General features: G+C 43.5%; 1 protein-coding gene across 4 annotated transcripts in view; it reads left to right on the top strand.

Annotated features, from left to right (window-relative positions):
• Nucleotides 1-15,695, top strand: part of TAMM41 (TAM41 mitochondrial translocator assembly and maintenance homolog) — a 36,001-nt gene that overhangs the window by 1,610 nt on the left and 18,696 nt on the right. The window contains exons 1-4 of one of the 4 annotated variants that reach the window (XM_078152208.1): nucleotides 1,890-4,739; nucleotides 5,378-5,470; nucleotides 12,075-12,156; nucleotides 13,724-13,874. In XM_078152208.1, the coding sequence (XP_078008334.1) occupies nucleotides 12,097-12,156; nucleotides 13,724-13,874 (211 nt within the window). In that variant the 5' untranslated portion in view covers nucleotides 1,890-4,739; nucleotides 5,378-5,470; nucleotides 12,075-12,096. Of the gene's footprint in view, nucleotides 1-1,889; nucleotides 4,740-5,377; nucleotides 5,471-6,339; nucleotides 6,741-12,074; nucleotides 12,157-13,723; nucleotides 13,875-15,695 lie in introns of those variants that run through there. The other 3 variants (XM_078152207.1, XM_020981068.2, XM_020981069.2) reach the window with 3 other exon arrangements.

The raw sequence follows: 15,695 nt of genomic DNA, 5'->3' as shown, positions 1-15,695 counted from the left end.
TGTCACTGGTCACTCCCTATGTGAGCACAGGCATCTTTGCTTTTGGACAGCTTGCATTGGACTAGGGGGGGTAAATCCTAAAGTAAGAGCACCTCAACCAGTGGCAAGAAACTGGAGCAGAGATTTAGCACCAAAAAGAACCTTAGTGGCCCCCTAATCCAACCCTCTCTTATGTATTTATTTTTAAGCTTCCTGTATTTTAAAGATGAGGAAACTTAGGTACAGAAAGGGGGTGATTTGACCAAGGTCTCATTGAAAGCAAATACAGAAGCAGAATTCAAACCCAGGCCCTTTCCCAGTCTAGTGCTTTTCCCTCTGCCACGTTGTTTTGTTTCATCCCCATGTGTCCTAAGTGTTCATTGCAAGTGTAAGGCTTGTGATAAGGACAAAGGAAGCCATAGCACTGTCCTGCCAGGAAAGCTGGTGTCCCAAGGGAGGCAGAGCCTGGGGAACCAGGAAGAGGCTGACCGTGGCCAGCCAGGGCACACCTAAACCCTGAGGTTGGGACCCAGCCATACCAGAGAGAAACTGGGAGCACAAGATCCAAGGGTCAAGGGGACAGCAGGATACCTTATCAATAATAGCTGACATTGATGTAGTGCTGTAAGATTTTCAAAACACTTTGGACTTTATCTCATTTGAGCTCCGCAATAACCTTGTAAGATAAGTGCTACAAATATCCCCATTTTACAGACGAGGAAAATGAAGTACAGTCACAAAATAGTATTAGAAGCAGGATACAAAGAAGTGGATTGTTGAATGAGTGAAAAAACATTTTTTAAGTGTTTACTATGTACAAACACTGAAGATATAAATAGAAAAGCAAGACAGTCCTTGCCCTTAAGAAGCTCACATTTTAATGGGGAAGACAGCAGATATATGGCTGGTTTGAGCTGCAAATCAAGGCTCCTTCAAACCTGGCATTCTGCACTAAATTGCACTGTTCACATAGAATACAGATCAGGGACTGGGGGGTTAGGGCAGGAACCAATAGGCCAAGAGCACAGCTAGAGGGTCTATTCTCGGGGGAGGGCCTTGCAGGGAAGCTGGAGCTCTTAGGGGTCTTTCTGGCAACAGGGATATCAGGAGAACTGGGGACTGAGCCACCTGTTGGCTTCAGGGCTTTCGTAGTGTCTTTTTATGGAGGGACTCACTGGGTACAAAGTTCTTTTCTTTTAGCCCTGTGAAGTGGGTTGTTTAAGTGTTATTATCTCCATTTTACAAATGAGAGAGCTAAGCCTGAGAAAGGTTAAATAATTGGTGCCCGTTACTATGCAGCTGAGCAGCAGAACTGGGACTGGAGGCCAGGACTTTGTACATTCTCTCTGCCTCCTCCAGGCCACCTTTGAAGGCAGGAATCCTTGCAAGGAAAGATGAGAGGTTTCGTAGTGAGTGAAAGGGCAGAAAGCAGAATAGTTCCTGATGAGCTTACTCTCTGTATGAGAAATAGTTTGTAAATGGGATTAAAGGTGAGTGACTGCAGATAGATTACATCCTGAAAGTCATTTCAGTGTGAAGAAATGGTCTTGATATCTGGTGTTCTTTAATGTGCCATCAGAAGTGATTCCAAAAGTCCTCCTTTTTTCATCTTACAACTATTAAAATGTGTCTATAAGGGTAGAATTCTAAGAGCTGGAAGGCATGTCAGGGATAATTTCATCCAGTGCCCTTACTTTACAGATAAGAACATAGCTGTTCTGAAGGGTGTGCCCAAGATTATATAGCTAGCTAATGGCAGAGACACAAGCAGCACCCAGATCTCCAGGCTCTCGTTTTGAGACTCTTCCCTCTTTACCACCAGCTCATTTGAAGGTGGGAGGATTGGACTAGACACTAGGGCAGGGGTGGGGAACCTGTGGCCTTCTAGGTCCTTGGGTTCAGCCTGTTGACTGAGTCCAAGTTTTACAGAACAAATCTTTTTATTAAGGGGATTTGTTCTGTGAAGTTTGGATTCAGTCTAAGGGCCGTACTTGAGGACCTAGGGGGCCACGTGGAGGAGGAGAAATTTTGCATTTTCAAAATGGAGAAGTCGAGTTCAATTTAGAAGACTAAGATTTTACTGTTCCATGAAAGCAGCAGAATCCAGTGGGAAGACACTGAACTTGGCTCAACTTTCAGCTCTACTGTTGCCTCTGTGACCATGGAGAAGCCGCTTTACCTCTTAGGCCTCGGCTTCCTTCTTTGTCACATGACCTCTTAAGCCCCTTGTGACTCTGGATCATATTGTAGCTACCATCTTTGTCATAATTAGTGATGCTTACAGCACTTCAGCCTATGTAAAGCACTTCATATGTGCATTTGCCACCACATAACAGTTACTAAAGCTATGTCTAATTACTGCTGGTTTCTGACTATTTCCAGTGACCCATTGCAGAAGCCCGTCATTCTCAGACTCCTTTAGTGTTCCAGAATAATAGCATAGAAGCCACTAAGTCACAGTAGATAAACAGTGATGAATTTGCAAGTGAGTGTCTCCAACCTGAGAGCCTTTTAAAACCTTGCAGAAGGCATTCCCACCTCCACTCTATAGTGATTTCCAGCTCTAAGCAGAGGCTGCAACAGCTGGGCATGTTATAAACCCAATAAGGCCATTACCTCCATCACTCTTGGGTTGTGTATAATCTCTCTGCCCTTCACGGTACCTATAATCTGCTTCTCTCATCATTCCTTGATATTGACAAGGAGCTAGGCAGGTGAGGAGCCTCGGCCTACCCTGTGCAGGGGTCCACACCTACTGGGGTGCTCCCTGGAGCCTGCTGCCTTTGAAGATTCTGTGCTTTAGCGATAAGTGCACTGGATTTGCTTCAGATCCTGCTGTGTCTACCTGTGTGACCTGGAGCAAGTCATTTCTCTCTTCTGGCCCTCATTTTCTTCATCTATAACATGAGCAGTTTTGATTAGATGTTCTCAGCCTTTGTTGTGTTGTGGACCCCTTCTGAGAATCATGTTTTTAAGTACATAGGATTACAAAGAAAAGCAGTTATGTTGAAATATAGCTCGTGGACCCCAGGTTAAGAATGCCTGGACTAGAATGATCTAAGGTGCCTTCCAGCTCTAAATTCTACAATACTAGAGATGTGTGTGTATTTGTGTGTGTGTGTGTGCCAGTGGGGATAAAGAGGGAACCTGTGATTTTGTTAGTATTGCAAGCTCCTGTGTGAGGAGACTCCTCTACCAAATTGAGCTGGCACCTTTCTAGATGCCTAGTACACCCAGAGGCCAAGTGACAGGGTTTCATAGCCAGCGTGTGTCAGAGATAGAATGGAGCTCTGACTTTTCCTGGCTTTGAGGCTCCTTCTCTCTGTTACATCAGAATGTCTATGCCCAAACTCCAGCTCTGCCACAGACTGTAATCTTAATGGAAATTATTTTTTTGTACCTCTAACATAGAACAGAGGTAGTCCTGAAAAGCCAGCTATAGAACCAAACACTATATTGAATCCTGTTTTCAAGTAGTTTTGACATATATGAATTTATGAAAATATATATGAATACAGCTTTAGGATAGAAATATATATTAGTTTATGGTTGACATACATGTGTATATAACTATGGACAGATAACATTACCTCCTGGACCTTGGTTTCCTCATCTTGTAAAATAGGGACACTTGTCCTATGTGCCTCCCAAATTTGTTCAAAAGAAAGCACTATGTAAATGGCAGGGAGCAGTGTAAACGTGAGTTCTCTGTATTATTTTTAGAACACGACATGGTCTCTGATCCCAGACTTCCACACTGACAAAAGGTATATTATTCCCTGTGCTCTTGGGACAGAGCGCTAAGGGTGCCCTTCAACTGGCTGTTCCTCTTGTTCAGTGTGCTAGTCTTGTTCACTTATACCACTCAGCAGGTTAAGGAAGGTCCCTTGCTTAGATTTTGTTTTTCAGAATGTCAGCTTGCTTTTTATCCTCCCCTACTCCAAGCGTGCCTGCCCTCCCACCCAGTTGATCTGCAGTGTCTCACTCAACTCGTCATTGAGACTAAGAATACCAGTGTATCACTTGTCTCCATTGTAAGTAAGCATACGAGGAAGCTCATTACATACACAAGAAGTCCGCCTTCTGTATTTTCTACCTCCATACTAAACTAAAGCCATTCTTTGTTAATATCTCCCCCTATCCCCCATCCAGTCATCCAATCAGAGGTAGTAAAATCCTCTCTCAGGGTTCTCCTGATTTCTCCTTTCAAAGACATCTGCCTGTCCACAGGCAGCTAGCCTCGCTCAGGTTTTTAGGGCTACCCCATGTGGCTGAGTCCTTTGTTCACCATTTACTTCTTTAGCTCTCTACCCAGGCCTTCTTTACTCAGATGTACTTCCACCAGCTTATGTGCCATCCCAACCCTTGCATTGTGCAACTTTGGTTAAGACATTTCTAGATCTTCACAAATGAGCAGCTGTAATTTCACATTTACATTAGGCACTTATTTAGATAGCTTTAAAGTATGTAAAGCACTTGCCCCGTAGCAACCTCGTCAGGTGGTTTCTGCCTATAACAAAAATGGGAAGCCAACGTTGGGGGAGAAGGGCTAATAGCACAGCTTATTTCTGTTTTGTTGATTTGTTTTCAGAACGTATCTGCACGGGATGACAGTTTGTTTTCACAATTAACGTTACCCTAAGCTTATCTTTAATTTGAAAACCTTTTCAAATAATTTTACAAGCCCCAGTAAGCACAACCATGCTGACATTCTTGTACACAAGATTATGGGCCAAAGAAAACAGACTTCCTAATCAAAGGTTTGTGGCTGCTTTTTGGACTTAGGAAGCCCAAGAGGAATGTTTTTGGGTAGGAGGGTATGAGTGCCGCAAGACAGCCTGGAAGGATTTGTGGCTCAAAATAGGATTATATAAACTAGGAAGGATTGTAGCCAAGGCTTATGCTCATTATCATTGAAATGAGGTTGGCCATAATTGTCAAATGTTTTAGCACTGATAAAGGGGAAATTCTGTTTGTTAGAAAAGTATTTGAAAATCCAGAGATTCAGCAGAATGTAAGTGAAAGTTTTAATGTCTTGAAAATTACAAACTGTAGTGTGGTAAATTGGCTTAAGCTAGGAGTCCTGGGTTCTAGATCTAACTCTGTGACCTTAGGAAAGTCCTTGAATCTCCTTGGGCTTCCATGCCCACCACTCTAAAAAGTCCAATGATTTGAGGTTGGACTAGGCCACCCCCAGGTTCTAAGTAAAAACCAGCAAACACTTCCTGGGGCTGGTCATTTCACTGCCGCCCCTTCTGCATGGAGATGACTTGAAGTGTGGTCAGGGGCTTATCTGGACAAGGCACTTTGAGGGTCCAGGGAAACTACCATGGATTCAACTCATGCAGTTTGTCTTTGAACGGGCTAATGGTGTGTGTTGCTCTTTTTTCTCCCACAGCTTATCAAATATGGGGTTATTAGTACTGAAACCCTAATTAACGATCTGCTCACTTGGAATACCTTATACGTTGCTGGACGTCTACAAAAGCCGGTGAGTGACTAAACTGCTTTCTCCAGAAAATATCACTGATTGTAAAACTTAGAGATGAGTTCCAGGGATCCAGGTGGCCCACCCAGCTTTGTTATTACATTTTCAGTACTTTGCTCTCTGTTTATTTGTTGAGAAAGGTGGGCTTTGTAATCACTGCAACAACCAATTCATGGAACATTTATTAAGCACCAACTGTATGCCAGGCACTGCTGATTTCTGGAGATGAGAGACAGAGGAAAACTCCCTGCCCTTAGAGAGTTTATATACCCACTTCTGCCTAAAGACTCTGCATTTCTTCCCCCTCTTCCCCCCTCCCCCCCGAACTTATTTGCCAGAGAAGCTGTTGTATCCCCCTCCTGGGATCATTTTGTTTTTGTCTTCATGGCCTCAGGAGCAAGCTCCAGCCAGGACATAGTAGGCACTTGGTAACTGCTTGTTGGATTGGATTGGTTGTAGGGTACAGTGGCAGGTAAACAGAGAAATGTGATAAAAGCCATAGGGTGTGTTAAGGGCAAAGGAGAGAACATGGAGCTTGTGAAAATGGGAGTGGGTAGAGAGCCTGACGGGGATGCTGCTATAGTCCCATGTCTGCTCGGTGTGTTCCATGGAAATGTTCCACCTGTGTCTCAGGGAAATCGGCAGATTTGCCCCATAACTTAGCATCTGTGTCAATGGAGCTTTCTTTCATTTAGGTTCAATAACATGTAAAGTGCAGAAAGGACTAGATGAAAAGCATGGCCATGACTGGAGGGGAGCCTCACCTGGTGTAAAAGGAGGAAGGAGATAGTTCAGCCAACCTCACGACTGCTGGTAGAGCAGCTGCCTTGTGGCCTCACTGGCCTGTCCTTTGGGAGACTCCCGGTGCGTAGGAGGTGGGGAAGACTGAGAATTTACTGCGTGTCAGCTCCAGTGACTGACCTGGGTCTTTCGCTCCTGTCTCCCTTTGTGATGTGGTGCCCCCAGAGTGTAGGCACGAGCTCATTTGCTATCTCTTGTGTCCTGGATATCTTCCGTGATCCAGTCTGGCCTGTGCTTCTCTCCACTCAGAACACAGGAACCATCCAAGAGGGGGTCTGAGCATTGACAATACATCCTGCAGATTCAGCCTAAAGCTGCGTGTGGGACTGACTCCACGGCTAAGCTCAGTTTCCTAGTATTGTGGAAGATAACAGACATCTTCCTGTTATGGGCCCTTTGACACGTACAGTAAAAACATAAATCCAGACAAGTAGAAGAAGCCAGCTTGTGTTAATAAAAATGAAGTGTAAAAGTAAGTATTCCTCAGTTGTTAGAACCGAATTCATCCCTTTACAAAGAAGAAAATGATTGTGAGCAATCCCCAGGAGTCAGGAAAATGGCTGAGTCTCTGAATATGAGTCCTGCCCCTAGGTGGCAGCACATGGAGCTTGAGCCGGCTGGTGACCTCCCCACAATGGAACCTAGACCTGCGGAGAGCATGGCTGGTGGTGAAAGGACTCCGAGGACAGGCTTGTTCGCAGTTCTTTGTGAGGGGAAAGAGACTGAATTCAGCTATTTTGGCTCAAATGATTCTGCTGTCTTAGATTCTTGCCTTAGAGCTTGTTGAACAGATAGGAGGCTTGGGAGCTTTGGAAATGTAAGACAAAAAGGCGTGTCTGGAAGCATCTGGTTGAACAGAATCTAGTGTTTTAGAAAAGCGAGGTTTGAATTGGATTTTGTTGCTTAAAACACATTTTGCCCTTTGACTCTAATTTCAGAGATGGTTTATTTTTGCTTTCGTTTGGTCTTCTTTTGGCAAGGGTTCCTTATACTAGCCTGAAATTTCTCAGCCTGCTGTCCTTTTTGTCAAGAAAAAAATATAAACAAATTTAAATGTTCAAAAAAATGTGTTGAATCTTTTTGTAAATCAATCCTTCACTAATGTGAAGAATCATCACCTAATTTGTCTGGTTTTTTAATTTTGGGAGATGTGTGGGTTGTTTTTTTTTCTATAATGGGAAATTTTTTTCCCCCAAAATAACTGTTTTTGACATATTCTGCTGAAATGACTTGTTCAAGTGCTAGATATTTCATAGAATCAAAATTTTTGAGCTCCAGGAAGACTTTGGAAGTCGGCTAGTCTAATTATCATTCTAAGATCCAGAGATTGTAAGGCTAGTCTAATTATCATTCTAAGATCCAGAGATTGTAAAGGGACATTCCCATTTAAGATGCCAGTCCAGTTAAATTCGTTCATTCAACTGGGTATCTAATGAGTTATATTTTCCTTCTTTTACCTGATAATATGTAGCTTTTGTGACTTTCCCTATTTAGGTAGAAAAATCTCAGTAATAAGTACAAAGAGCATCGTCCCCAAGAGTGGTAAGAGGTGGGGAGTAAAGAGACCAGGACTTCAGGTCGAGATTCTGTCCCACCAGCAATGGGACCTTGACTGTTACTTCTTCTGTCTCTTCCTCAGTCTTGTAGATGGTCTCTGAGATCCCATCTAGTCCTAAAATCCTCCCTTAGTAAAGCTTTTGTCCTTCAATTAGAATCTTAAGCAGTTTTGCTCTTGGTCTAAATGGAAAAGTCCTGAGCAGTGAAGCTGTTTACTTAGTGGTTAGGAATTGGACACTCGCTTGGGCTTGGGCTTTAGTGGTCTTGATGGCTAAAGCATTGTTGCTCTTTGAGCCAAGCCGTTCACGTAACGAGGTTGAAGAGGAAACCAAGTGTGGCTTTTCCCTTTTCCTGTGCTAAGACGTGCACACCCATCTCTTAGTTCACTTTTTTAAATACCCCCAAGTAGAGTAGTCTCACCCTCCCTCAGAGACGTTCTGTGTTCCCCAGGCAGTTCAGGTCAGGACATCTCTAATGAGATACAAACAGCTATTCACAAATAGGAGAACTGGGGTTTTTCCTAGGCCTCTTGGACAGTGCCTCAGGAGGTCACTGGCTTTTCACTCTGAACACCCCACGGCAGTGTTGGTAAGCCAAGTTCCCATTTCACCCGACATTGAAAAATTAGATGCACACAATGGCAGAGTGATCTAAATTTGGCTCTGTAAGTACAGATGCTTTATTTTTCACAATCTTAACCTTTAAAAAAAATTTGTGATTATCCCTAATTCAAAAGAAAACTTATAGAATAAACTGGTATTTGTTCAGCAATGTTAAACATCAACAACAACAACAAAAATCTCTCCCCAAAAGTACTACCTTGTTTTGTTTATCTAATGTTAACAAATTAAATATCTTAGTGTCATTGAGTTTGTGAAGGAATAAGGCAAAAGAGAAACCAAGGGAGGCAGCATGATGTCGTAGGAAGTTAACAGGGTTATAAATCGGGAGCCTGACTTCTGGTGCCTGCCTACTCTTCCCAGTTGTCTGGCTTAGAGCCAGCCTCCCCAGCACTCTGTTTGAGTATAGGGTACTCATCTGTAAGGTAAAATTTAAGGTTAGAATCCACTTCCAAGCAGCCTGCCAGCTCTAACTCTGTGAGCCTGAACCTGATTTGGAAACGCAGGCTGTTATCCTGACTTTTCCAACTGATTCATATGTCCTTAGGCAAATGGCACTTTGAGTCTATTACTTGGTTTTGCTATTTGTTAAGTGGTTGCTTTTAAATCCTGGTAATTGCATAAGTATCTTTTAAGATTGTCTCATTGTGGCCTGGAGGTGACAAAATTTTTGCCAGGAAAATACAAGTTCTGGCAGGCCCCACCAAGCTGAGAAAGCTTTAAATATGAGCCCGGCAAAGAACTCAGAGGCTCAGTCTAGTTAAAGTTCAGAGAAGTTCATCATTAGAAGGTCATCCTCCAGTCTAAGTTGAATTTTTTCAAACACACTAACTCCTGCAATCTGTTTACTAAGATATTGAGAGGATTCTTATTTGAGTCAGTGAAGGGAGTATCTATGTCAGTGAAATCCCAGGTCCCAAATTACAGGAAAGGCACAAGGAAAGGGCAAGGTAATATAATAACAATAATAGCTAGCATTTCAACTGTCTAACTCTTTAAGGTTTATAAAGCACTCTACAAACATCCTCACAACTTTAGGAGGTAGGTACTGTTACTATTTTCATTTCATACTGTGAGGAAACTGAAGTTAAGTTACTTGCTCAGGGTCACACGGTTGTTATTTGAGGCACTATTGGAACTCAGAACTTCTGACTCCGGATCCAGTGCTTTATCCAGTCTGCCACCTAGCAGTAGTTTATTATTGTAAAACAATTTTTTTCTTTTAAAAAAATTCTATATATTTTTATACTAAACTTTGTATCTGTGTTTTCTGTCCTCCTATGACAAGTTCAAATAAAAGTGAGCTAGGCCACCCCTTCCTCCTTATTTATGTAGCCTTTTACTTTTATGCCCATTTGTATGAGCCTGTAAGTCCTACCCTCTCCACCCTGAGCCCCTTCCTTCCTTGACTAGTGGATTCTTTCCTCCTCGAAAGCCTTTTGTTTCCTTGAACTTCCTCTTTAACCCTTGTTGACAGTGGGGTTCTGAGCTGACACTTGTCACTGCTTCTTCATTAAAGTACAAACACTCCATCCTTGTGTAGTCCTTTCTAATTGCTCAGACATTTTTGACTATTTTTCCTGAACTCCTTTATTTGCATTTCAGAGTTTCTACTCAGCTCTGATCTTTTTATCAGAAAGGTTTAGAAGTATTCTATTTTAAAGGTCCATATTTCCCTGTAGGATTATCTTCACTTTTGCCAAGTAAGTTATTCTTGGTGCAAACCTGTCTTTTTGCCTTTTGGAATATCTTCTTCCAGGGTCACCACTTCTTTTTTTTAATGGTAGCTGCTAAATCTGTGTGATCCTGACTAGCTCCTCAGTGTTTAACTCATTCTAGCTGTTTGTAGTATTTCTTATCTGGCCTGGAAGCTCTGAATTTTGGCTATAACTTTCCTGGGAGTTTTGTTTTGTGATTTCTTTCAGGTAGGTGATTAGGGGATTCTTTCTGTTGCTACTTCCCCCCCGCCCTCCCCTAAGAGATCCTGATCAGTTTTCTTTTATGATTTCTTGAACTACATCTGAGTTCTTTTCTTTTTTTTTTTTTGATCATGGCTTTCAGGTAGTCCAATGATTCTTAAATTGTGTCTATCTGTTTTCCATGTCAGTCTTTGATATGAGGTACCTTATATTTTCTTCTTTTTCATTATTGAAAAATTAAAATCATTTTCATTAGCATTATTGTTAGGATGTTGTCTTATGACAGGATCGATCTCCTGTTGGCCTTGGATGGGGGAATTTGACATCTAATCACAATCTTGGTCATCTTAATTAATTTGATTCTTCTTTACTGTAGGAATGGCAGGGTCTAGCTTCAAAATGAAAGGGTTTTTTTGTTTTGTTTTTCAAAAATAATTCATTGAGGCACATTTATTAAGTGCCTGCTCTGTGCCAGGCAGTGTGCTAAATTCTGGGCATACAAAAGACAGTCCTTTCAGAAAAACCTAGAAAGACTTGAATGGACTGATGCTGAGTGAAGGGAGCAGAACCAGAGAATGTTGTACACAGTAATAGCCACATTGTGCGATGACTGACTTTTGATAGACTTGGCTCTTCTCAGCAATGCAAGGAGCTAAGACACCTCCAAAAGTCTCATGATGGAAAATGCTGTTCACATCCAGAGAAAGAACTATGGAGTTTGAATGCAGATCGAAGCATATTATTTACCCATTTTTTTCTTCTGTTTTGTTTTGTTTCTTTCTTGTGGTTCCTCCTATTGGTTCTAATTCTTCTTGCCAATTTTCCAACTAATGTGAAAATTAAAAAAAAAAAAAGATAGTCCCTGCCCTCAAGGAGGGTACATTCTTAACAGGGGAGACAACGTGCAGACAAGTCTATTCAAAGTAAGCTTTATACAGGATAAAAAGGAAACAGTTAACAGAGGGAGGGCACTGGAATGAAGAGAGGTTGGAGAAGGCTTCCTGTAGAAGGTGGGATTTTATTGGGACTCAAAGGAAGCCTGGGAGATCAGTAATGGGAGTGGAGAAGAAGGAAGAGCATTTCAGGCACAGGAGTCAGCCAGAGAGAATTCCTGGAGCCCAGAGATGGGGTGTCATTTGGGGAATAGCCAAGAGGCTAATGTTGTTGAATGGAAGAGTACATGTTGGGGGAGTAAGGCGTGAGAAGAGTGGAAAGGTAGGTGGAGGCTAGGTTATGAAGGGCTTTGAATGCCAAACAGAGCATTATGTATTTGCACCTGCAGGCAATAGGGAGTCACTGGAGTTTATTGAGTAGGAAGGTGACAGGGTGAGACATGCATTTTGGGAAGATCACTTTGGTGGCTAAGTAGAGGAAGGATTGGAGTGTGTAAACTTGAGGTAGGAAGACCCACCAGCAGGCTATAGCAGTAATCTGGGTGCAGGGTGAGGAGGGCCTGCATAAGGGAGAGGGAGGTGTCAGAGGAGAGAAGGGGGCTTTTTGGAGAGATGTTGCAAAGGTGAAATCGACAGGGCTTGGCAACAGCTTAGATATGGAGAGTGAGAGATTGTGAGGAATCCAGAATCACTCCTAGGTTGTGAGCCCAAAGGACTGGGATGATGGTGTTGCCCACTATAATAACAGGGAAGATAGGAGGGGTAGAGGGTTTAGGGGGAAGATAATGAGTTTAACTTTTGGACATGTTGAGTTTAGGATATTGGACATCCAGGTTGATATGTCTGAAAGGCAGTTGGAGATTCGAGATTGGAGGTCAGCAGAAGATGGGGCAGGCAAGGTAAGTAGATCTGGGAATCATTAGCATACAGTTGATAATTAAATCCACTAGAGCCAATGAAATCACCAAGGTCAGCAGTATAGAGGGCAAGAGAAGGGGACCCCAGGACAGAATCCTGAGGGCCACCTACGGGTGAAGAGCATGATCTGGAAGAGGATCCAGCAAAGGAGACCAAGGAGGAGCCAGATAGGCAGGAGGAGAACCAGGAGAGGGTGTCTAGAAAATCTAGAGAGAAGAGAGTGTCAGGGAGGGGAGAGTGATCGACAGTGTCAAAGGCAGAGAGGTCAGGGAGAATGAGGATTGAGAAGAGGCCCTTAGATTGGGCAACTAAGAGATCACTGGTAAGTTTGGAGAAAGCAGCTACGGGAGAGTGACTGGATCAGAAGCCAGATGGTGAGGGGTTAGGAAGAAAGAGGAGTGAAAGCGGAGGCATCTGTTGTAGGTGGCCTTTTCAAGTGTAGCTACAAAGGGAAGAAGAGAAATAGAATGATGGTTAGCAGGATCGGAAGGATCAGGTGAGGGTTTTTGAGAATATAATAGCTTGGGGCAACTAGGTGGTACAATGGACAGAGCACCAGCCCTGGAATCAGGAGGACCTGAGTTCAAATCTGGCCTCAGATACTTGATGCTTACTAGCTGTGTGACCCTGGGCAAGTCACTTAACTCCGATTGCCTCACCAAAAAGCAAAAACAAACCAAAACGAGAATAATGATAGGTAGCATTTACATAGCACTTTAAGGTTTGCAAAGCACTTTACAAATATTACCTCATTGGGTCCTCTCAACAGTCCAAGGCGGTTGGTGCTGTTATGATCCCTATTTTACAGATGAGGAAACTGAAACAAACCAAGGTTAGTGACTTATCCATAATCACACAGCTAGGAAGCGGGGGGGGGGCACAATTTGTGTTTCAGTCTGACTTCTGTCCAAGTGTTCTCTCTCCTCTGTGGTACGACCTACTGTTTTGTAAATTCAGAACTTTGGCCAATCCTACACTGCTTGTTTGAGGATGTAACTTGAAGGATGTCATGCTGGTTATATCTCACTGCTCTTTTAAAATTTTATTTTGAATGTAAACACCAAAAAAAGAACATTCCCATGCACATAGCAGAAGATAAAAAGAGGATTTCCTGTATATCCGTTTCGTACTACTTGATTTTTTGTTTTGTTTTGTTTTTTGAGGCAATCAGGGTCTTGTGACTTGCCCAGGGTCTCATAGCTAGTAAGTGCCAAGTGTCCAGCCAGATTTGAACTCAGATCCTCCTGATTCCAAGTGCTCGATCCATTTTGCCACCCAGCTGCCCCACACTGCTTGCTTTTTATAAAATATGTAATGCATTCTTCATATTACTTTACAGCTGTCCTAATTGTCTGCAGTTTCTTCTGAACTTCTGCTCTCACACTGGTTGGTGTAGAAGTACAGCCAGTGAAGGGGGTGGGGTGGGAGAGGCACAGTTCAGGGAAGAAAGAAACAAGCTTCTGGGTCCTGAAGAAAGGAGCGAGAGGGGGAGGAGAAAGGAGAGACGCAGACCACGTCACCAGCCCTTGTGCCCTTGTCCACCCTCAGGTGAGAATCTTGAGTTTGAAGGAGGACACTGTGCTCCGGGCAGCCCTGGAATCAAACCTGGAGAGTGCCGTCACAGCTGCTTTTCTCATGCTCCCAGAAAGCTTCTCCGAGGAAGACCTCTTTGTGCAGATCGCCGGCCTCTCCTACTCCGGTTAGTGTGTGCTCGCTGCCAGGCAGGTGAGCGAGGCCTGGACTTGGTGGAGCTGTCTCAGCTTTTCAGGTGCCTCCCCAACCCTGGGCTGCGGCAGCCTCTGAGGCCTAGGTCAGGCGTGAGGCCTGATCGCAGCAGAGGCTTGTGGCCTCACCACCCTTCTTCTCCCACGTGCTACTGCGTCTGCCTTTCACTCCTGTCAGTGCATACACACCATCAGGGACCATGCCTCTTCCAACCTTATTTCCCATTATTCCAATACATCCCCTTGGTTCTTGTGGTTTTCTTACTCTCCCTTACACACATTCTGCCTGCATACCTTTCTCTTGATTTGGAGGCCACCGAGATGATACAGTGAGTAGAGCAGTGGGCCTGGAGGCAGAAAGATCTGAGTTTAAATCTAGCCTCAGACACTAAGCTCTGTGACCTTAGACAAGTCTTTTAGCTTTTGCCTCAGTTTCCTTAACTGTAAAATGAGGGTGACAATAACAGCACCTACCTCCTAGGATTATTGTGAGAGTCAGATAATCCTTTGATTATTTGTCAAGTGCTTAGCACATAGTAGGAGCTATATAAATAAATGTTTGTTCTTCTCCCCCCCCCCAGCCCAGTTACAGTGTGATATGGTTGGGTGGTCTTTAGCTTTAGAATCAGGAAACCTGGTCTTAAATAAATATATACAAGGTAATTTCAGGAGGAGATCAGGAACCAGCCTCATGTAGGAAGTGGTACCTGAGCTTGACTTTAAAAGAGGTTCAGGATTCTGTGAGATAGAGCTGAAAAGGTAGTAAATTCTCATTGTAGGGGGCCCACCACCCAAGCAGCAAGGCAGGAGGCAGAATGTTATGCAGCTAGTAGGCCTGTTTAATTGGAAAAGGGGGACAAAAAGAGGGGTAATACAGAATAAGTCTGAAGAGCAGGTGGCAGGTCTTGTATTTTAGCCCCAAGGCAGGAGGGAGCCACTAACGGTCTTTAAAGGAGTGAGGGTTGGGAAGACTTCCTTTCTCTGAGATTTGGACCCAGGAGGATGGATAATGTCCCTCCTAGCTCCGAATCCTGGGGCCCTCCATTCTAGAGAACCTCTTTTGCTTCCACCTGCTTACCTGTATACCCTTTAAGGGCCATTCAGACTCCTCCTAAGTGAAGCCTTCCAGATGGCCTTGGGTTCAGTTAGACCCCATTCTTTTTCATTTCTCTTCAAGCACATAGAATGTGTACCCCGTACAGGTTAGCTGCTAATTATCCTGACTCATCATAATTAGAGCTGTTGCTCACAGTTTCATTCATTAGCACATATTCCTCATCAGTAAAATGAGATGGCTGCACGTGATGATGTCCAAGGGCCCTTTCAGCTCTAAATGCCACAGTCCTGGGTGATCTCTCCCTCCAGAGAATAAGCTCCCTGAGGACAGATGCCCTGGGGGGCAGCTTTCTGTGATGTGCCCCACAACAGCACATATAGGTGTCCACCTCTCATGCTTTCCTTCCTCGGTTTCAATAAGCCCAGTCTGAATTCATGTGGGGCAGGCAGATGAACCACAGTTGCATGTTTTCTGTTGCTTCTGGCGTCTCCCAGAATCCAGAAGCACTGATGTCTTATGTAACTTCTATCTTTCTAGGCTAAAAAAAAAGAAAAAAAGCTATCTTAGAACACAGTGACATTGATAGTGTTAAAGACAGAAACCTGGGTCAGATTAGATGGCCCGAAATCAGGGTGGCCACATGAATTTGACCAGGACTGTCATCACTGCTGCTATTGTATGGAACCTTAAGGTCGACCAGGAATGGCTTTCATGTCAGATTAGAGAACAGACTTATTCT

This window comes from Phascolarctos cinereus, unplaced genomic scaffold (assembly GCF_003287225.1).
Source record: "Phascolarctos cinereus isolate Bilbo 61053 unplaced genomic scaffold, phaCin_HiC Scaffold_4;HRSCAF=312, whole genome shotgun sequence".
Classification (NCBI taxonomy): domain Eukaryota; kingdom Metazoa; phylum Chordata; class Mammalia; order Diprotodontia; family Phascolarctidae; genus Phascolarctos; species Phascolarctos cinereus.
The sequence above is the reverse complement of the archived record's forward strand: the minus strand, read 5'-3'. Positions and strand labels throughout refer to the sequence as shown.